At 35.6% G+C, this 22,666-nt stretch overlaps 2 protein-coding genes across 9 annotated transcripts; both read right to left on the reverse strand.

Moving 5' to 3' along the window:
• Positions 1–188: 188 nt before the first annotated feature.
• Positions 189–12,129, reverse strand: Lig (ubiquitin-associated protein-like lingerer). Of its 8 annotated transcripts, none has more exons than XM_076801618.1 (15): positions 12,002–12,129; positions 10,043–10,241; positions 9,595–9,958; positions 8,639–8,902; positions 8,361–8,527; positions 8,043–8,282; positions 7,621–7,938; positions 7,076–7,513; positions 6,618–6,842; positions 6,338–6,545; positions 6,054–6,253; positions 4,466–4,675; positions 4,190–4,315; positions 3,821–4,096; positions 189–3,331 (listed from the first exon to the last, which is right to left on the reverse strand). In XM_076801618.1, the coding sequence occupies exons 2-15, from the start codon at positions 10,172–10,174 to the stop codon at positions 3,086–3,088; spliced, it is 3,414 nt and encodes a 1,137-aa protein (XP_076657733.1). In that variant the 5' UTR covers positions 10,175–10,241; positions 12,002–12,129; the 3' UTR covers positions 189–3,085. The 8 variants fall into 8 exon arrangements, with proteins under 8 accessions (XP_076657733.1, XP_076657734.1, XP_076657727.1 ...); XM_076801619.1 differs by having other exon boundaries at positions 4,466–4,636; positions 8,361–8,554; XM_076801612.1 differs by having other exon boundaries at positions 8,361–8,554.
• Positions 12,130–13,208: 1,079 nt separating this feature from the next.
• Positions 13,209–14,891, reverse strand: LOC143362262 (general transcription factor II-I repeat domain-containing protein 2B-like). The gene has a single exon (XM_076802266.1). The coding sequence runs from the start codon at positions 14,889–14,891 to the stop codon at positions 13,209–13,211; it is 1,683 nt and encodes a 560-aa protein (XP_076658381.1).
• Between the last annotated feature and the right edge of the window lie 7,775 nt (positions 14,892–22,666).

The raw sequence follows: 22,666 nt of genomic DNA on the forward strand, positions 1-22,666 counted from the left end.
CACAAAAATGATAAGGAATCGTTTAATCGCAATTAGTAATATTTTTGACAACCATTCAAAATCGTACATATATTTGTAAGATTTATTTCTCAAGGAACAATAGTTCGAAGTTATTAATTTTTCGGAACATCCTGTAGTCAATAAAAGTAACTTATGTGTCGGGTCATCTTTTACAGTGACAACAGAACTGATGTTACTCGAAAGCTTTTGATTACACATTTACATTTTTTTTTTAAGAGAGCTATTCTACATTTGGTCTCCCACGATTTTCAGATGTACTTGTCCATACCGCTGTTACTCAAATATGCAGTTGCTAACGATATTTTACTTACAGTTATTTACTTCATCCACGTATCAGCGATTCTCGATGCAGTTTTGACGATTTATGGTAAAACACTTCATTCCCCATGTATAGTACACGCACTAAATCGTAAATATCTTAATAGCACCTCGTGAGAACGCTTTGTATCCCTATATTTCTCGCGAGAGAAGTAATTCGTAACGATGACTTCTATCCACAATGCAAAAATGTAAAGTATCCATCTAAAAATGTGATTAGTGTCCATGAAATGTATCGTGTTTTTCTTCGCATTAGAACTTCTTCGCTTTATAACTGTACATTACATTTTTCAATATCGGCATAAATAATATGTCTTCTTGAACAGACGGAATCGACAATTGCGTTCTTTTTGATTCGTTACAATCTAATTGAAAGGAGTTATAAGTTAAAGTGAACGTTCGTTAGTACAACTAACATCGACATCTCGTTTCGAAATCGCTGCAATATCAAATTTGTAAAAACTGTAAACGTTGGTTGTGTAGTCTCTGGTACTCGCTCATCTTTTGCAACGGAAAAATTTGCGTGGCGTGTCCATCCTCCCCCGTCCCCTTCTCTTTTTTTTTTCTCGCGAAACTATATATACTCGACAATTAAGCTCACTCAGTACTCTTATTTTGATCAACTAAAATTCACTTTTATTTACGTATTAACAAATATTACAGTTTCATGTTCTTTAAGCAAATCCTAGAAATGAGTACGAATCAAAAGCAAAAAGTAAAAAAAAAAAGAAATCGTAGAACTTACGGCGTAGACATATAAGATTATTATTTGGACTATACATCATGTAAACATCGAATAGAATGTCATAGTACGTGTCTTAATTCTCCTTCGTATTCGTAGAACTTCCTTACATAGTAAACTTCAAAAAGGTTACTATTAAAGCTGTAATAATTACTCGATGATAATTATAAATTATCTGTTGATAAAAAGCATCGTTCGTCCATATCCAGACGTATCGTATTGAACCGTACATTGTGGATCAGTGATAAAAAACCATTTGAAATATCTTTCGAGATAATAAATTCGAAAGAAACAATCTTTTCGTTGCAAATGAAACAAAAGTAAAAGAATTGTCTAAGTCAATTAATAAACTAAAGCGACAACTATCACTCTCTATGTTATAAATTATGTCAATGATATAGAGCATTAAAGTAAGAATCAATGTATGAATAAGGGGTTAAGGTAAATGTTTCTCGATAATATAACTTACATTATGAAAGGATTATAAAAAGTATTACGTGAGAAGTTCTGCAAAAAGCAGACGTTTGAACTCTATTATGTGAATTTTATTGAAGGCACCACAAGAAGAAAATGATTGAAATCGGCTCGTTTCTTTTAATAATTGTGGCACTAATTAACCTGCAACGCCGCTTTTCGTAAACATAAAAATACAATTAAATAAGTACCGTTCTCGTTTTTCGAATCCAACACTCTTTGAAAACATGATATGACGGTATCTTCCCTTTTTGGTTTCATAGCTATTCTTTTTGTTAATAAAATATAACGTCGATAAATTCTGGTAACTAAGGAAAGAAAAGAGAAAAAAAGAGAGAAAATGTATAAAAAGCGACTAAACAAATACATTTATAATATGGGTGCGCGCAAGAATGCGAAACTAGTGCAATTATACACTCGTGTTTTTTTTTTAAATACCAAAAGTGACAACATTATGATGATTATAACTTTATATACCTGAAGTTCCATGGTTAAATACATACAATTATCGTAATTTACAATAGTATAGTTTTACGTTTCATCACGAACGGGGTGCTTTGTTTTCATGTAAAGAAGCACTTTAGATGTTAGTGAACCGAGATGCCTACATTATACAAAAAAAACTATCACCCTTTGCAGTCGATGCAGTATATTCGCAATTGCACAGTAGTATACAGATAGGAGATCGGGAGTAGATTTAACAGTCAATTACTCTTCTAGATCATCTTTCCAGTATTTCACACGAGAGTTATGCTACTCACAAATCTTGATTTTTTCCCTTTATAATGTTTCAACATACCACATAAAGTCTGCTTGCCTTCTTCGTCTTGACAAATATGTACGATCATGCATTCCACGGTCTTCAGCGTTACAAAACGCTATGCAGTTTATTTGGCACGAGTGCGCCTCACAATAGGAAGAGCTATGCAATTTTTCTCGCCGCATGCGGCTGTTCCAAAAGTTCTTTTTCTTTTCATACACATATTCCGTTTTCAGAAGAACGATATGTGTAGATATAATACATATATAATATATATATATATTATGATATAATATATATATATTGTATTATGCATACGAAAAACTTTCTAATGCACTTGACGAATCATAAGAAATATAACTTACGGAAGAATTTGTTTATGACACAACATAATGTTTTTTGCTTTCGGTGAGTACAATGAAATCAATAAAACTTATTTAAAAAAAAGAGTGTATCTTTTTCTTCTCTTTCAACCAATTGTTGCATGAATTTATGTAAAAAGAAATGTTTCACCCTATTAAACATACAATCGATAAAAATTGCATAATTCTTCCACATGTTTAAGGTTCATCTTATATTTTACCGTAACTCGTGTCATACCAGATTCATTTAGTTTCACCAAAAAAAAAAAATGTCTTATCTCGTGTATCTTCATGTCATTTATGTAAATGTCCATATCTCTCATACCACCGTGTATCACAATGGCGAAGTTGTATTTGTCTAGATATGGTGTTCCTTCCTCTTCTTTTCTTTGTGCAATTCAAAATTATTTAATTGCTTCCTGCCCAGTAGCTGGGACTATATCCAGGTTTTGCCTGAGCTTTATTTTGGGAACTTGTATTTGACCTTTGGCCCGTGCTACTACCACCATCTTGATGAAGTGGCTGATGCAACTGATGCGGCATAGTCGGTATAAACAAATGTGTTCCGTATGCACCAGGCAAACCAGCGTTCTGATTTCCGGTCAGACTAAACGGCGGAGGAGTTGCCGAGTGAAATGTTTGTTTGTCATAAGACTGAAATAACATAGGATTACCATTATCTTTTTTTGAAGTATCGTTATAGTATACCTATCCATTTCACTTAATGTATTTTACACCTCGGAAGTTTGTTTTTATTTCTCACATTTCGTAAAAGTTCATTACACTGACCAGTGCCAAATTTTTTGTATACCGGTAATCAACAGACAATACTTGTAGATTTTGATACGTTGGATGAAAATTTAACCCTTAAGTGGACCTCAAAATATACTTTAAAAATCCAATGATTTAATTATATTATGTCTAGGGTAAAAGACCCAATTACTGTGCCTATATTAATTATACTTATTTTTAAATCATAATGAATATTAAAAAAGAGATATTAAATTTTTTTCATTAAAATCAGTTAATATGTATGTGATATATATCTTTTTTAATATTACGGCTACGAGTTGTCAAGACTGCCCCCAAGGTATTCAAGTAAAATAAACATAATTGTGATAGTTACTAGAAAAAGAAACTTACATTCACTTTCCCAAGCGTCACATGAGTCTTCGGGTACATAGTCGCACTTATATCAGTTGCAGATGATCCTCCAGTGTTAGTATTTCCAGTAGATGTTCCTGTTTTACCAGTCTGTGTACTGGTATAACTATTTGCTGCACTTTTATACTCCGCAGAAGGACCTGCAGATGCTAGAGCATCATAGTTTGCACCACCTCCATATCCAGAACCGTAACTCCCCGGTTTAGCGCTGTATGCACCACTGTTTGTACCCGCATTACCGGCTGCAGCTATCTGCTGTAATAAATTGTTTCGGCAAATGAAAAAAAATGTTTCTTTTAATCGCCTTAAAGAACAAATGATTCATTACTTGTCACTTAACCGACTTACAGGGTAAATAGCAGTGGGAGTTCCATATTGGAAAGCACCTGGCATGATTCCACTGCCATACGCAAAGTATGCATATGTCGGAGGAAGTGCAGGATTCATCATTGGCTGCTGATGCTGCGTGGCAGTCTGTATATAGTGTAAACAAAATGAAAACAGAAATTACGAGTGTAATACCAATGTAACATTTGATCAGATATACTAAAATATTCGGTGTCCAAGTATTCACAAGAACGCTGTTAAGCTAATTCTTAAATCTGGCAAGTACTTGAACCTCACCTGTTGTGACATAGTGGATGGAACCGGTGACGCATTGCTGTCGCTTCTGGCGAACCTGGCGTCACTAATACTGGTATAGCCTCCTTGTACACCCTGTACCCCTTGGACACCTTGTACACCGGAAAGCGCATCTCCTCGTCCTCCACCAAGACTGGTTGCTGGGCCGGTTGTCTGATAGCCCAAAGCCGCGTCATAGTAACCAGTAGTTGGCTGCAGGTTAGTCAGGAAGGCCAAACACAAAACTACATGCATACACTGTGTACTCCAAATACAAGAAGGCTAACTAATAGCTAATTCTACGCGTACTGGGTTTAAAGTAGATAACATGCGGTTCGAGTTGAACCTGTCTCTTTAATTTTAATTTTGGGAATTAAGAAAAATAAAAATATATACGTAAACATTATGTTTAAACTATATCTTGCAAAAACATGTGAACTTCTCATCTCTCATGTCTGGTTTTGGTACAGCTAATTGTTACTAGCTGTAACGACGATAAAAGTAGTAGTGGTGATATACAATCAAAGCACGCATTCCTTAAGAAAGTATAGGAAACAAAGTACAACTTAACCACTTGGAAATTACAATATTTGATATTCTCATACAGTTTCAAATACGTGACATGAGGTATGGAGCAACTGAAATCATAAAAAGGAAAGGAAGAAAGATGTGTAAGCTAACAGTGTGTCTACGATCAACACGGTCTATCGTATCATTAATGAATTATTTATTAATTAAACTTTCAAGTATATTTTCTCCGGATTGATCACAGACGGTTTCATTTTTCTACAAAATAGTATATCATAAATTAAAACCTCTTCAATCATTAACTGATGCGACACATCTCACTATGGATCAATACAGTAAACTTTGTGCACCATCATGAGGATGAGCATGTGAATAGATATTCATAATTCCTTTAAAAAAATATTGAAGTAACGAGCAGCTACCAAGCAGTAAAGAAACGATTACTTCAGCATTCTTTTTACTAGGTGATCATAACAGAAAATAGAGTAGCACACTTCAGAGTAATACACTACTCAAAGTATCACCTCGGTTTTTGAGATGCAAATGCTAAAATTTTATTTGCTCACTTTAAAAATTTTAACAGGTTACCATATTTTCGTGTTTATCAACTGATAGTAGTTTCCAATAAGAATACAAATGTCGTCATAAGGTCAGTCAAGACTTTATTTATTTACGAGCAAGTAAATCGCGTAGAAGTTTTAATCTGGAACGTCAGAATCGAAGAAACATTGTTCACTTGCTCTATAACACTGCTACGCGATTTACTTGCTCGTAAATAAATAAAGCGTTAACTTGACTGTGATTAATTTAAATTTTTCAGTCTCTTCTTCGTTAATTCAATTCATTTAATTCTGTGAAATATTTTAGAATTGTGATTTGGCAGTCAACGTGTTAATAATGTAGAACCAAAATTGAAATTCATAAATATACCAATTCTAAAGTGTACATTACTCTAAAGAAGGATTTTAATTGAATGAAGTACAAATTATATCGAGAAATAGGAGACATAATTTGTACTTGACTCAGTTGCAGAAATAAATTGATCAATAAAATAATAACTGACCATGTGCGGTATTCTTGGTTGCATAAGTTGCAATTCCTCGTAACTGTACATTGGTTGCTGAAATGCATAAGGTACACCTTGGCCCAAAATGTATTGATGACTTAACATCGGTGTCATGCTGCCAGCTGCACCACCACCAGTCATATTTCCAGTGCCACTACTACCCGTTACTACACCACTTGATGAACTTTTCGGTACAGCTAATTAAAAATCACATTATAAAGTTTTTATTTTCATTAAATTACCCGAGTAATCTCATTGCTGTTTCAAATAATTCAACTTACCATTAGAATTGGTTACTTTAGTCTGTGAACTATTTACGGATGCAGAACTGAGACCTAACGTAGGTGCTGTTGTAGTTGCAAGTGAACTATTTGTTGTTGTCGTATTACTATCATATTGAGAGTCCTTTGTCGCATTACTGTTTAACTTATGATTGTGGGACGCTGTTTGTGGTTGGCTTGCGTATGTACCATACGCACTTGCGTACACCTATAAATGTAATTTAATAATTAAATTAAATTTTTAAAAAAGTGTCTATTCATACTAAAATTAGATGTTTACAGATTGTGCTGCACTTTGATAGGCTCCAGAAGTTTGTGTAATAGGTGAAGTAAACGTTGTAGCAGATGGTTGGTATGCTTGCGGTGTCGATTGAAACGAAGACGACCCTTGATAACCACTTGTTTGATACCCTGTACTACTGTTTGACACAGTATTTGTTGCTACAGACTGAGCTTGGTATTGTGACGTCGTAGTGGGTACATATCCACTTGCAGACTGGTAAACCTATTTCATAATAAACATTATTTTATGAAACTATTACATATGTATGATTTAAAAAAAAATTCGCAACTTCAGTTGAACTTCAGCATCTAACAGCATTAACTAGTAAATTAAGCCGCCATTTTCAAGAAGACTCTAATCATTTTGTTCAATTTTAGAAATAGTTGTTGCTTTAAATGATGTCCGATTACTTATGTTACGTTCATCTGTTAGTACTACCTTTTTATATTAATTACCTGATTAGTAGTTGTTGGTTGGTTGTAACCAGAGGTTGCTGATGCTGGCGCAGAAGGCGAGGCTTGATTGAAAGTCGATGTATTGGATTGAGGAAACGACGAGGAAGAATTGTAACTTGCTTGTGTAACTGTCGATGTCGCAGAATAACTATTAGCACTCGTGCCTGACACAGTTTGAAATGATGACTGAGCAGATTGAGCATTTGTGGAATATGCGTTGTACGTGCTTGGTGCTGCAGTCGGTGCCTGGAACGATGACTTCTGAGACTGATAGGTTGTTGTTGTACCATACGATGGTGCACTTCCTGGTGAAACTTGCGAGGTGAAATCTTGTTTGGTTATATCTAACGACTGTCCAGTAGTACTGCCACGAGCAGTAAAGCTTTGAGCGTTCATCGAATGTTCGCTTGAAACTGGTAAATTGTCACTATTTGATAACTGAAAAAATTATTATGTACTCGTTACTTAGAAGTAATAGAAATATCAGTAATTATTTAAAAGTTTGATCTCCTAAATTATAGAAATATTGATAAAATATGAATTACCATTTGAGAAGTCGTATTGAAAGGTGTTGTTGAACTTTGCGTAGTCTCAATGTCCAACGAATTATTTGTATTGGCAGTGTTTACAGCATTCGTGGTGGAAGTAACGTCTGTGCTAGGAATCGCGTTACTAGCAGCATTGAATTTTTCGTTCGCAGAACCATCAAGAGAACTCGAATCGCTGCCGAATTCTAAAGCACCAAATTGAACATCAAGGAATCCAATACCGCTATTCACAGCATCGCCTGGCATTTCTACCGCGCTAGATGGGATCTTCGATGGTGGTGGCACTCGCGGACGTTGTTTCATCTGCCTTTGCGGCTAATAAGTTTATAAAATGTTTTAATACGAACATAATAACCGTATACAAAGTTTTTCCATAAAATAAACTAATTTAATTAAAATATAATATATCCTTTGTTTACCTGGCTAGATATTGATGACGAGAATGATGTTTGACCAGCCGCTTTCAGATTTTCACTTGTTTGTTGGGTGAGTTGTGTCAAATACTGTGTCTGTGCAGCCGTTAAGACCCCTCCACTAATAGCATTTGGTTGCTGTGTCAGCTGCATTGTTGGTAGGTTCAGAACAGGCTGTTGTTGTTGAGACTGTTGAATCAATGTCTGCTGTTGTATTGGTGATATTTCCGTCAGTTTTGGTAGTTCCTGTGTAGTATAGATTAGAAAAACAGATTTTTAAATAATACTACAAATGAAATATTATGTAAAAAGTAAATAACGTACCTCTGGTTGTATTAGAGCCAAATTTACGTTCTGATTAGTCTGCACTGATGGAAGATCTTGAATTTTCGGTTCTTCTACAGAGGGTGTAGGCTCTGGTACAGATGTACTCGGGGTAAAAACTTTCGTATCTGCCAGTGAACCTGTGTATTCTTCATTGTCCCAGTCTTCTGTAGAATCCAAATTATTCCATGCATCTATTCGTATACATTACACATTGATGAAACAAGTGTTTAAAATGATTTGAAACATTCACAACTAGAATTTAAGTTAAAGCTTACCCATCTTTGGTTCCTGAACAGTTTGTTGTTGTTCATCGTTACCTGTCCATGTATCAATTGATCGATTATAATTGTGTGGTGATGATGTCGACGATGGGTCATTACGATTGGCGAATGTTCTTGGACCAAGTCCTCTTCCTCCTCCTCGTCCACCTCGGCCTGGTCTTCCTGAACCACCTCTCCCTCTCCTGTTGCCACTGTAGCTGCCATCACGAACACCATCCTCCATATTTCTTTCGTTTTCTTTATTTTCTCTGCCACGCCCTACATAAAAATTTATTTCACTTATGAACCATCTATTTACATGGTGAAACATTCACCGATAAAATTTTGATACAAGGATTATGTATAATATATATCAATTGTCGAAATTATAAAAATATTTTCATGAGAAGTTTTTGAATAAGCTTCTTTATTCAAGCATATATCATAGTAGAAATTATACGAAATCTGATGAAATCCAATCTTGTGATTATTATAAAGCACTGATAATTTCATTGATAATTCTATTAACACGTTCGCGGACGTGAATGCTATAGCATTCATTTTCATAGTGATGCAAAATGACATGAATGCTGTAGCATTCAAATTTTAAAGCCAATTTTTATTCATTTAATTTTATACAACCTTAAGTTTTTGTAATTAATATACATTTCAAAGTAATGACCAACTGTCATTACAAATGACAGTTAACTTATTATTATTGTTTATGTCTAATCAGATTTCGGATAGTACAACTAGTTTCAAGAAAAATTGCCTGTCTATTTTTGCAGCTCACTGAAATTTTTACTGTCCCTGAACGTGTTAAGTATTGACTGATGTATAAGTAGATGTATAAGAAGATGTATAAGACGTTGAAGACTTATTGTTTCTGAGTAGCATTCGAAACTCGTGAAATGAAACTCAGACATTGTATTTGAGTTTAATATCATTCCTAATAAGATGCATTAACTTACATCCACGATTGTCATGATTAGCACGTCCTCGCATTCGAGGAGGTCCACCACCACGTTGATTACGTCGTTCGTCCCAATCGCCACCTTCATCTTGTCCACCGGAAGTGTCCATATTTTGCTTGGAACCACTAGGTTGACGAGGCTTTTTCTTTTTCACTTCCCACTCTGTTTTTACTCCCTCCAGAAGGTCATTAACAGCACGTTCGAAGTCTCCGTCACTGTCATGTAAAGCCATGACAACTTCATCTTCCGAACGTCTGGTCATGTCCATGACTTGTTTTATACGCTCCTTCAGAATAGGGTCTTCACCACTACCCATTCTAGTATCGATGATTTGTGTATGACGTGCCTGAACAGTATTTGACTAAGGAAACACATTTTTTAAAATAAAGAATTCTCTATAATATAATATACCAAATTGTATATAAAAATGATTATCTTCACTCACCTGTGCTTTTTCATGCTTTGTTGAATCTGATGATTTTGTTTGATGATGATCCGATTTCCCATGTTGTTGTGAAGATTTGTTTTTGTTGGTGTTTCTCCCACCGGAGGACACCGATTTGTTGCTTGAACTCATTGCCAACTAAAATCCCACACACCTATATCACGCACCTATCACACTATGTACACTCTCTATTTACAGTCTGTAACAAAACAAACATTTGGTTTCATACTTTCAATAGAAGTAAATCATTAAAATTTTAAATTTAACACACTTGTTACATCTTTAATGAAAATTAGATATTTTTAGACTTTACTTAAATTTGTTTCATTCAATTGACATGTTTCGTTATATGTATATTGTAGTTATATATATAATTTTCTTACTTTAGTTATTAAGATATAAATGCCAATAACTATAGACACTTATTGTTATTGTTAATTAAATGTTTTAACTCTCTATTATCTATAATAGTCATAATGACAAATTTATTATTTGGATAAATTTATATATGAATATTAATATCAAAACTTGCAACGTTAAGCCTTATCTTTAATTATAGGTAGTAATGTAAAATATTTCAAGAAGAGTAAATAAAATTTTTTCCTCTTGAATGGTAAATAGCAAACTTCACATTCCTTTAGAAGATATATAAAGTGAATAAAAACTTATAAAATAATACAAAATAAACATTCTAACAAATATTAAAATAAACTAATAAATAATATTGAATAAACTACAAGAACTGATATAATAATCTTTTCTTTATAAAAAAAAGTATAATCTGAATATTTCCATATATGAATAAATATATAAGAACAATACAAACTTAATCAAAGAGTATGCCCAAAAATTATGTGTATGTTATGATGGATTTGGTTTGATTACACAACCATATCAAGTAACGCATACAAATTTTTATCAAATTTTCATGCTCTAGAATATTGTCTAAAATAAAGAATACATAAGTAGATAATTTTCAGAAGTTACACTTTGTAGGAATTTATAACAATAATGACACAGATTTGTATCGAAAATAACCTACATAAGAGAGATCGTTGGTGCAATAAAGTATATGCGAGCATAAAATGCGTATCGATAGAAAATATAAAATTATGATGACGAAAATACACACGAAACAACGTATTACAACAAAATCAACATAAAACGCAAAAGAATGTTTACGAAATATTATTCCATTCTTGGGCTTCAAGAAAAGTTGAACAGGTTAGAGTCAACTAGTGGCAATAGATAAAAAATCAACTGATTTAACAAGTATTTCTTAAAATAGTCACGTTTTTCCTAAAACGGTTGCCTAACAGAAGAACGAATATCTAAGCGTCACAGCGATGTACGAAATGATCCTGCTGGTGTCTGTAAATTTTGAGATATTTCAGAGGATCATACTACCCGACACAAAGAACAAACCGTACCTATGGGACACTGAAAGTTTTCGGAATTTTTGCGATACAAATGCTTTCCGAAGACGACGAAGTAAGAAAAAGAAAAAGATAAATTTTGACGTGCGCGGTGAGAATATGACGAAGGAGGATTATTGGGCGCATCACAAAAAACACCTTCTTCGTTGCGTTGTTGCTTGTGAGCGAGTGGCAAAAATTCTTCGAACGGATGATAAAGAAATCAGCCGTGGAGGTTTTTTTTTACTCTTGAATCAGTACAACGGCGTTGATGTGGAATATTTTCTGCAGACCATGTGCACGGTAGACGCCATTTCTGGATTTGCGAGGAAGGCTTGTCAACCATCGCCGCGGTGGAGCATTGATAGATCTCCGTAAGACGATCGAGTTAAAATATTCGCAAGTAACTCACAGTTATTATAAGCGATGTTTGCGTATTCAGAGGACACGTCCGGAGTCGGAAACAAGCGAAATTCACGACGCCTCGGCTTTTTCGGCCGTGGCGCGCGAAAAACCATGAAAAAAACAACGAATTTGTTCGTACCTGGTTAGAGCGCTCAAAACGCAGCTCGGTCACGTGACCGCAGGCCCCCCTCCCTAATGTACCAGCACCGCCTCTATGCTTTATCAGACTCCATAGGACTAGCCATTTTATGTTACGGAAAATTCAGGTCTGCCAACTGTACGATTAATAAACGTAGGCTTTAAGGATTCTTTTCAATAATATTTTTAACAAGAATTACTATGCATTATTACAGAAATGTGTTACGAACGCAACATACAGGGTGTCCCAAAATGTTGTATTTCCTTGAAAGGGGTAATTCCTGAGGTCATTTGAAGAAGCTTTTTCCTTTGAGAAAGTGTTCTCAGCGGTTTCGTTAAGGAGTTATTAACGACAAACACGGACCAATCAGGGCGCGGCTGCAGTGAACAAATCCGGCTCGGCCATTGCCAACATCACGTTTAGCGGGACCTGTCGCTGTGCCCTGATTGGTCCGTGTATTTCGTTAATAAATCCTTCACGAAGCCGTGCAGAATATTTTCGCAAAGGAAAAAGTTATGTACTTCAAATGACCTCAGGAATGACCCTTTTCAAGAAATTACAACATTTTTGGGACACCCTGTATGTATATTTTGTATAATCTATCTGTATCTTAATTAACTCTCTATGACAACGTTTTTTTCACATCTAGAAAAAGGATATGACGTGAAATTAACAAACATTGACCTCTTAATTAATTTACAACTTTTACATATTTTATTATATCAAAAATGGTTTGTATTCTAATAGGGTAAGGTGTTTCAGGATTGTAAGAAAGATCACTTTCCCACGGAATGTCAAAAGATTTTTTTAAGAGACAGTGTTTTAGGAAGTTTTTTTAACATAGCATTTTCTTCTTCTGATATGAATTTATTAGAAAAATCAGTATCGCTATAAATAATATTTATACAACATTTGGAGCGTGTAAGGATCAGGTTATACTAGGCAGGTCAGACGCTGAGGGTGTATAAACGCTAGATACAAAAACAGTCCAGACCTGTCTAGTATAATATAACCCTTAGGGCGACTCTCGTGTCGATAGATTTCCACATCACCCGTGAGGTACTATCGTCAATGCGTTTTTTTTTGTCAGTGGTATCCCCTGTAGGCCTATTCCACTATAGAAAATAAGTTTGGAAAATAGTTTTCAATTTTACTGCCATCATTTTCATCAGGTTTGCGAAAATGATTTTCACGCAGGTTACGATCTTCACGGCGTGCTTGGTAAATCGGAAATGTCGATAGGCACGCTGGACGTCGCTGTTCGCATCGCAGACAATAGCGTAGAATTGTTCAGCAGTGTACGCTGTTCTGTCTTAATACTACGCATTGTCGAGGACGAACATTCGCACAAATAATTCGATCCGAACATTGAGAAAATTCGGATCGCGAAATTTCTAAGAATAGGATATGTCGATTCTTTCAATGTTTTGAAGAATTCAGCTCCTGTTTCTTTCCTCGTTTTCAGAGAAATGTCGTGCTGAAGATCACACAGTTCTTCTCGATACTCGGGGGCTTGTTCTTCTATTTTGGCGGTAAGGGGATTGTCAAAGAGAATTAGATCATTTCTAAGTGAATCGAAGTCGGTGAAAAGCTTATCGAACCGAACTATCGCCGAACGAAGTATATGGAGATGGTTATCAAAATCGCACTTAGTGCCGAATTCTTCGAAAACTAACTTACATGAGGGGAAGGAGAAAAAATTTTTTTGTTCCGTATTCAAATGATTTCGAAAAAGTACCAGTCTCCTACGAAAAGAATCGACATGGCTACATAACTTGGAAATACTTTGGCCGGGTTTTTGCAATTTTAAATTTAAGGTATTTAAATGGGTAGTTAGGTCAACTATAAGTGAGAGTTCGCAAAGGTAACTCACATCTGTTTGTAAAAAGGAATGTTCTTCCTGATTTAAAACTGGATATTCTTGCAATAAAAGAACGATCTCTTTTCTTATAGCAAAAAATAGATTTAAACATTTCGCTGCACTGAACCAGCATACTTCGTCATGTAAAGTGACATCATTGTAAACACCTTTATGCATTTCAACTAATTCCATAAATTTTCTGTGGGATAAAAATTTATTTTCGCCTTCGAGGGCATTGATTATTTTGGTTAACTTTCTCATAGCGAGGGATAATTTTTTATCTGTCCCGCATAACACCTCCTGATGGATGATACAATGTATCATTGGGAAGTTTAAATCGCGACTTTTAAATTGCACATACAGTCCTGTCATGGCACCTGTCATGGCTTTTGCACCATTGATTACCACTGCAGAGCATTTGGAAAAATTAGTTTGAAATTTTTTGAGAGTGTTCTCGACTGCATTGAAAATGTCTACTCCTGTCGTTGTGTCGTGCAAAACCACGCAGTCCAAAAGCTCTTCAACATGCGAAAAATCATTTTGTACAATTCGGGCGAAAATATTTAATTGATTCGTGCTTTCGGTCAGACACAATGAGAAATAACGACAGGTGTCTAAAAGTACACTTAACTTCTCTTCGATAGATGCGCCTATGTCCGAAATTCGGGACTCTACAGCATTTTTGCAGAGTGGAATAGCTGCAGCTTCTTCAAGGGTCAAAGAATTTCCAAATGATTTAACCGCTTCAATCAGACATTTCTTTATAAAATCGCCCTCGGTGAACGGTTTATTTTTCTTAGCTATTAAAAGCGAAATAGCGTAGGAAGCGTTGCGAGCTTTCTCTGACGAAGATGAATTTTTAGGAACATACGTACGAGATTCCTCGTATACTAACTTCAGCCCTTTTATCAAGTCCAATTTTTCAGAGTTTTCATACGCAGAATACTGCTGCGAATGACGACATAGAAAATGCCGTTCAATGTTACATTTCTTTACTACCGTAGGCACAAATCCACAAATAAGGCACATCGTACAATTGCCAATTTGAGCGAAAAAAATGTTTTCCCATTTCGGGTTAAAATTTTGATAATACGCCTGCTCTCGATACATATTGCACTAAATTAAAACAAAATTCAGTACACGCACTACACACATTAAATAGTACTAGTGGTGGGATTTGACACACTTCTAATCGCTATTCGAATCACTTCGAATCTAATTCGAAACTGAAAACTCTTGAAATTCTTGCTAATCTTGACTGTTTGGAAGTCTTGAAAGTCTTGATCGTCTTCAGAGTCTTGAGCGTCTTGAATCGCATTTGATCGCATTGACATGTGGCGAGTAGTGGCGAGAGAGCGAGAGTATCTCGCAGTGATGGGATATTGGATATTGGACGGGGTTTTCGCGCATGCGCGACGATTTCAGCATCAGTGAAGTAAAAAGTTTGGTTAAAATGGAGTACCTTGGTAACTCCGCATAATTGCACAGAATTTGTTATGATATGATTTTGAAAAATGAATGTATAGTAAGTGTATGCCAATGAAATATTAATAATAATTTACCAAAAATTTATAACATGCTCGTCTCGTCGGTACTTTCCCGCCAATAATAGTGCCCCACTACTTTTTCCACAATATAAATACGTTACTGCTTTTGGACGCGCATGCTCGAAAAAACCGTCCAGTATCTCAATGAATTGTCCTTAAATGTACGGAACACTCTGCCGACGTGGAATTCGAACTTTTGTCAAGTAACTTAGAGCTATGTACAAATATAATATATTGTTCGCGGTGATTGTTCACTTAACGTATTTTTCCATACATTTACGGTGGAATTGGAGAGAATGTTTTCCATTCTTATTCTTTCCTCTTCTTGTCTTTTCTCCATTTCCTGCAAAATACAAGAATGTATGAAATATTTAAATACCTATGGTTGATATATCTTAACCGTTTTAATGCCACGCACTGTTCAGATTTCATATTGAATAATGCCACGGCGTTTGGTCGCTGTACTCAATTGGTAGTGGAAACATGGTTCAAAATACAGGTGCAATCGCACTGCTTGACATTATTCAACATGATTTTTTAAATGGTCCCTGGCTCTAAAACGATTAAAGAAACATAAAAAGTCTTCTTTATGATTTTCTAAGTAAAACCACAATAAAAGCTGTACCTTCTTGGCCTGCTCTGAGGCTCTTTCCTTTTTGATGCATTGTAACTCTACTAAGAGAGCAGCAGTGTCATCCTCATCGCTATCAGAGTCTGAATCATCATCATCTAAAGGATCATCTGCATCTAAACTGGCTGTTGGAACTCGATCTTTTGTCTTTAGCATTTGCGTTCTTCCAATTCCTTGCGGAAATCACGATTTCGCAATTTCTCAATGGTTCCTTGCCCATGCTCTCTGAAACCAAAACTCATTTATATTAGTAACAAGTCCATATTTTATGCATGTGTATCGATAAGTAAGGTTATATACAGATAATTATCAAAAGAAACGTTAGGATTACGTTCCTAAAATCGCAACAGTCAAATATACACTTATTGAAAACAATCTAAAAGCAAGTACCTGTATTTTAGTTTTGTGTAAGATGGTAAATCCCTGCTGCTGTATTGTTTTCATATAGCGCTTAAATACTTTTCCCCACGTCCTTGTCCTCCTCTGGCAGGTTCAAAAATGGGTCTAGCGGCTGTAGTCATTTTGAATCGAAATTAAAACAAATACTAAAAGTAGTAATGTAAAGTTTGTTTTTCTTGAAGCGAGAATTGCAAAAGTTTTTCAAAACACAGCTGATCCTTCGATAAGTCGTACACTTTTAGTCCCGTCACAGACTTCGAGCACAGACGAGGTATAGGAGTAGACAGAGAGGATAGGAGAGTGCTCACGCCCGGGGTTTCGGCGTTCCCACTTTCGTGACATCGCCGCTTTAGCATGGCACAGAACCGTGTCGTCTTTCCTGGAACAGAACCGTGTCGTCTTTCCTGGAACAGAACCGTGTCGTCTTTTAGCATGACACAGAACCGTGTCGTCTTTCCTGGAACAGAACCGTGTCGTCTTTCCTGGAACATAACCGTGTCGTCTTTTAGCATAAAACCGAACGCACATTATTTTTTTAACTAGGATTAGAACGTACAGCTTAATTGTTGTATATGAAATATGTAACTAACATGTAAATCTTGGGTACAAAATCTCTAATTAATATAAATTAAGAATAATATTAATTGTAATGATACGTATTTTATTTCTTTCCAATTTTGTAGTTGCAAACTCTAGTTGTAAAAAATGGAAAACCCGGAAAAATTCGAACAAATACAGATTTCATATCGAAGTTTAAAAGCGACCACCCTGAAAATTAATTTAATAATGAGCTATTGTCATCAACACTATCTTAAATTTTTTCATATATTTAGCTACTGTTATTATTAATTGAAAAAAATTTTCTTTCATGAATAAATATTTTTTCCACCTCAGCACCATAAGATTTTCACTAGATGAGTTTAAAAACATATTAGAACTATTTTTAAATAATTTTAGTCGAAAACATTCTAGTTTACTCTTTATTTCACCGTTCTACTAATTTTTTATGGGCTGCATTGCAGCTCTGTTTAACACCCCTTTACAACCCAATACCATGGTACCATCCATATTCAAGGAAGAACAATTTTTTGCGACGATCATTGAAAAAACAAAAGTGTTTCCTTCATTTCAGTCCTTTAGTGCGTTGGTGACGTAGCGCCCAGCACACCTACCTGTGTTCTGTGTCCCATCTGGAGTTTTATGGTACGCTAACAATCGCTATTGAGTCGCAAGCCAGACCGTACAAGCGAATGCATCCACAACTTCCAGAGACCTGCCTCCAAAACTAATTAAAGGAAGGCTAAACATGCAGTGTGCACGAAACTCCTCAAAAGAGGTGGATTCCAGTCGCTCGTGTCATAAACCGCATTCGATACTTCATCGACAGGGTGATCTTACATATTTCTGTAACAGTTCCTGAACACATTATCATTCATCTGAAACTGCTTTTTACGGTATTACACACGCCACATAATTTTTATTTTCTAATTTTGTCAAAGTAGTATATATAACAGAATCATACAAGTGTCTACAATTACTTGAAATCCAAAATACAGAGCGTTTCTTCCTCTGCGACTGTAAAAAAAGGACTTTAAAAGAATGTTTAAATAACAGGTGGGCTGTCCTTCCAAAAGGCACCTGTGGCCGATATAGATGAAACTTGGTGAGTATGTAAAACTCAACATTCTGAATAACTTTTTCCTATACATGTACTACTACTGCAGCTACTACTACATTGAATTTTGCCTATACGTGTACGTCCGATGCGTGCGTATTGTGTTTCCCCGGTGCTTTTCGGAAGTACAGCCGGTGGTATAATTCAAGTTTGTTGGGGTTAGGCCGTTGAGGGGACGGAATCGACACAATGATCTGTTTATGTTTTTTCCGCTAGAAATGTGATACGCACGCCTCGGGCGTGCACGTATAGGAATATCTCCGAAACTATGGCCGAGCCGCGGTTACATGTATAGGAAAAAGTTGTTCAGAATGTTGAGTTTTACATACCCACCAAGTTTCATCTCGATCGGCTATCGGTGCCTTTCGGAATAATATCCAAAAATTGTTTAATACAAAGCGGGATATAATCCGGTGTAAGTTAAGAAGTAATATCATTGATCTTCTTGTAGTGACTGTGTGTGAGAGAGAGAGAGAGAGAGAGAGAATGCGCGTGAATATGAAACGACGAATGAGTGATCGAATGTATTTGAAACGGAGCGAATGATAGGTTGGATGAGGAAAGAGTGAGAGGGAATGAGTGAGAGACAAACAAGAACGACCGGTAACAGAAACGTATTTAGGCAGAGGTACTCAGGCGAGCGAAGAGATATATTCGAGATATTCGAGCGGGCGAGCGGAGAAGAACGAGTGAGCGAACGGAGAGTTTAAATAAATCTGTAAACATAAAAACTTACAACATTCTAATAAGTAATATCACTGAATAAGTTAAGAAATAATATCATTGATGGAAAAGCAAAAAATCATTTATTACATAGGAATGCAGATATCGATAGAAATACAGATATAGTAAATATGTTCCAGTGTTCAAATCCTGACGACTAACGCATTTTTTAAAAATTTTATTATGTTTTATCATTGTATATTTATATTATCAATTTAAACCGATTAAATTTCAATATAATGATAAGTACCGATTTCATTTTGATAAAACATAGCAGGCCGCCGAAAATTATCGGAAAGTAGTAAAATATATCACCTAGCAATTCCATTTAAATTATATAATCAACATGGATCAGACAGGACGTCAGTATCAATCAACGTTCGAAATTACGATAACATAAAAGGGAGAAAAGACCGCACTGGTTCAAGTAAAGGTAGATGAACTTATGTCACATCACACAAACGTAACAGTAACTTGTTCGGAAACCGGAAAATGAACACAGGATATTTATAAAGACTTCTTAAAATTTAATATATATATATTTGATATATAAATAATAATATATAATAATAGTAAATAATTCTGTTGTTAGTAAATAAATACATGTTATTTATAATTCAAAATGCAATTTTATGCGTGAAATTTAATCGATTGAAATTAATAATATAAATAGACAATGATAAAACATAATTAAAAAAAAATGCATTAGTCGGCAAGATTTGAACCCTGGTCGTTCGGCTGAAAACTTGGTATGCTACCGTCGTGCCACACCGATTCTTGTAATCTAGGAAAAATACGGCATTATATAAGAAACAATGAAACTTTAATCGTCAATATCTCGAAAACTATTGAGTATCTGCCCCTATAATGGTATATATTCGTGAACAGGAGAACGAGATCTATAAGTGTGCAAAATTTCAACAGAATCGGTGACCCGAAGGTCGTGGCCTCTCCTTTTAGCCTTGGAATCAGGCCTCTGGAAGTTGCGAATGCGTTTGTTTGTACGGTCTGATTTGCAACCCAATGTCGATTGTTAGCATGCCATAAAACTCCAGATGTGAAACAGTAGGGATGTGCGGGCCGGCTCGTGAATCGGGCACTCGAATCGGGACACGTCGAGCGGTCCGAGCCTTTCGGACGGCCCATGACCCGACTTCATCGAGCGCGTTCGAAAAGAATCGGGCAAGTTCGGGCGAGCGAGTTATCGCAATACCCAAGATTCAACTCTGCGTTCTTTTTGAAATAGATAATGGTAATAATAGTATTTCATTTGTAACTTATAACGTGATTTTCAATATATTTGATTTTTTTAATAACTACATTAGGTATATTCGGCAAGTATGTGCTTAACCTTTATTTGTATTAATATTTGAAATAATGCACGATTCACGTGAAAAACTTAAAAGACAATATTTCCGGCATTCTGACGAATTTGTTTCGAATGAACTTACATATAAATCGATAATATCATTAACTCCTTACGGAGTTACATACACATAGAAGGTATATAAATATGGTAAATTATCATAATTTTTTGGAGGGTCATGTTATTATTAACTTCTATATGGCTTGCTTAATATCGTGTTATTTAACTTACTGAACTATCATTAACCTTACGTAAATTGTGCAACGCCTACTGACTCCGTGAATTCATTTTCTCACGTAAGCCTCGCAGGATACTGCACAAAGATCCCTTGTTCAAGGATCTTTCCCCGAAACTTGTATAGCCTTTCTCCTGAGTGTCTGCCTGCAATGTGTGAATTGTCATTGAGTGGAGTACGGCTGGTCTGTCTTCCCGCTTCTAGACCCGTACCCAAGCCCGTAACGAATTCTTAGGGCCAAGCATGCCAATAAATAACTAAAAAATGACAGTGTCCCACTCGATCGTAACACAGATCCAGACGTGATGTCTAGACAATTCTAGAAAAATATAATATTAAGTTCCCTACATTTCAATTTAAATAAGATAAGCTAATTTTTAAAGTAAGTGAAATTACAATCAAAGTAAATACTTTTGTCTACACGTACAACTCCACACAATCAAATTGTACAAAAATTTTAACAGCTAACAGCTTACAGATGACAAAAATTATTTGAAGCGTTTGAATAGCAATACAGATAAAACCAATGAATACAGATCAAATTATATCGTGTTTAGTGTCATTTTAATCAGAAAAAAACTCCACAAATAGGTTGATGGAAGTCCTATAAAAAAATAATGAAAAATAAAGAAGTTTTGTAGTTTGATTGGTAGTAGTTTCACACCGATATACCTGTTCTCGCCTCGGACGCGCGGCTGCCGTTTATTGCACCGCTGGGCGACCGAGGTGGCACAAGCTTCTGGGCCTGGGCCGACGGGGCTCGAAGCCGCTTATTCAAGCTGACGAAAATTATTCGAAATTCGGAAGAATAAAGGTCTCTTCATACTTGCCGGGACCGGAGGGTTTTACGTACGGACTATAGGTCCAAATGCCGTGTTGCCGATAATCACTGTCCAACAAAATTAAACTTTTTTCGAGTTTTGCAATACCTGTTGGGTGATTCTTATACACTTTGTCATCCCAAAACCGAATCTGAAAGTAGAATTGCTCCATCACGCAACGTTTTCGAAAAATTTTGGTTTTTGTAAAAATGCCCGATTTTGATACGAAACGACGTGTTACGCAAAAACTAAATACGCGAGAAAGTTCAAATTTGAGTCAAGAGATAGAGGGGACTCTCCTCTACATATTCATATAGTCAATTATATTTTTATGTACTTCCTAATAGTTGTAAATGGTTGTTAAAGTTTGAAAATGTGCCGACGCGGGTACTTTGTACGCTCTATTTTTGTATTTATGTGAAAAATCCTTTATCTAGCAGGAATTTACTATACAGGAATGCATTCTACAGACATTTCTGGTAAATAAACCATTCACGAAAAGTATTTGGTTCCCTTAATGTACGAGAAGGATCAGAAAATGTTAATTGACAGCGTGTGCGCGACGCGTTCGCGCCAGACGGCCATTGCAGCCTTTTCGCGACTCGCCAGGGCCGTCGCTATGCGTAGTCGACGTTGGTACCACTCAAGTATGTCTTTGCTTACTATGCTTAATTAAATACATTTTTTTTTGTCTTTTTGGGTGCCAATCATTAAAAAAGATTATAAAAATACGAGTTATATTCACACTTCATTGTGGAAATGCTTAATAAAGAAAATTGACCGCAGCAATGCGGTGACTGGAAAAATTTATTTTCAGTAATTGTTGTCTTATCTTTATAATTGTAATACCAATGGACATTCAAGATTCTTCCGATTAAAATAAGTCCAAACACTATGTAAATGGGACTATTTTTGTCGATTTTATTGATCGAAGTACATAATTAAGACATAGATCGCTCTATATTAAATCGATAAAATCTCGCGGAAGTGTATAAATCAGCCGGACTGTTTTTGTTATATTCATGACGAAATTATTTTAATATCAAAACAAGGAATGCAATTCCAGCATTAATCTTTCATCAAGATATTTCAACAATGGAAAAACGTTACAAAGGAAAAGACTTATGTGCGGATGCTTGCTGATAACTGCTGGACACTTATTATTGAAAATCGGGATACCAGGAACAAACGTCAAGCAAGGTGGAAACATGTTTAATTTGTTTACATCAGAAATAGGTAAGTTTTTATATTCAATTTTCTTTATTAAGCATTTCCACAATGAAATGTGAATATAACTCGTATTTTTATAATCTTTTTTAATGATTGGCACCCAAAAAGACAAAAAAAAATGTATTTAATTAAGCATAGTAAGCAAAGACATACTTGAGTGGTACCAACGTCGACTAC

Source organism: Halictus rubicundus, chromosome 16, assembly GCF_050948215.1.
Source record: "Halictus rubicundus isolate RS-2024b chromosome 16, iyHalRubi1_principal, whole genome shotgun sequence".
Classification (NCBI taxonomy): Eukaryota; Metazoa; Arthropoda; class Insecta; order Hymenoptera; family Halictidae; genus Halictus; species Halictus rubicundus.

Bases quoted from the DNA above. Each gene is read 5' to 3' on its own strand.
- LOC143362262 (XM_076802266.1), bottom strand. From the start codon at position 14,891: ATGTGCCTTATTTGTGGATTTGTGCCTACGGTAGTAAAGAAATGTAAC.
- Lig (XM_076801612.1), bottom strand. From the start codon at position 10,174: ATGAGTTCAAGCAACAAATCGGTGTCCTCCGGTGGGAGAAACACCAAC. The intron at 4,316-4,465 runs GTGAGGTTCAAG...CACTATATACAG, and splicing joins CATCCACTATGTCACAACAG to ACTGCCACGCAGCATCAGCA. The intron at 4,097-4,189 runs GTAAGTCGGTTA...AATTTATTACAG, and splicing joins CTCCCACTGCTATTTACCCT to CAGATAGCTGCAGCCGGTAA.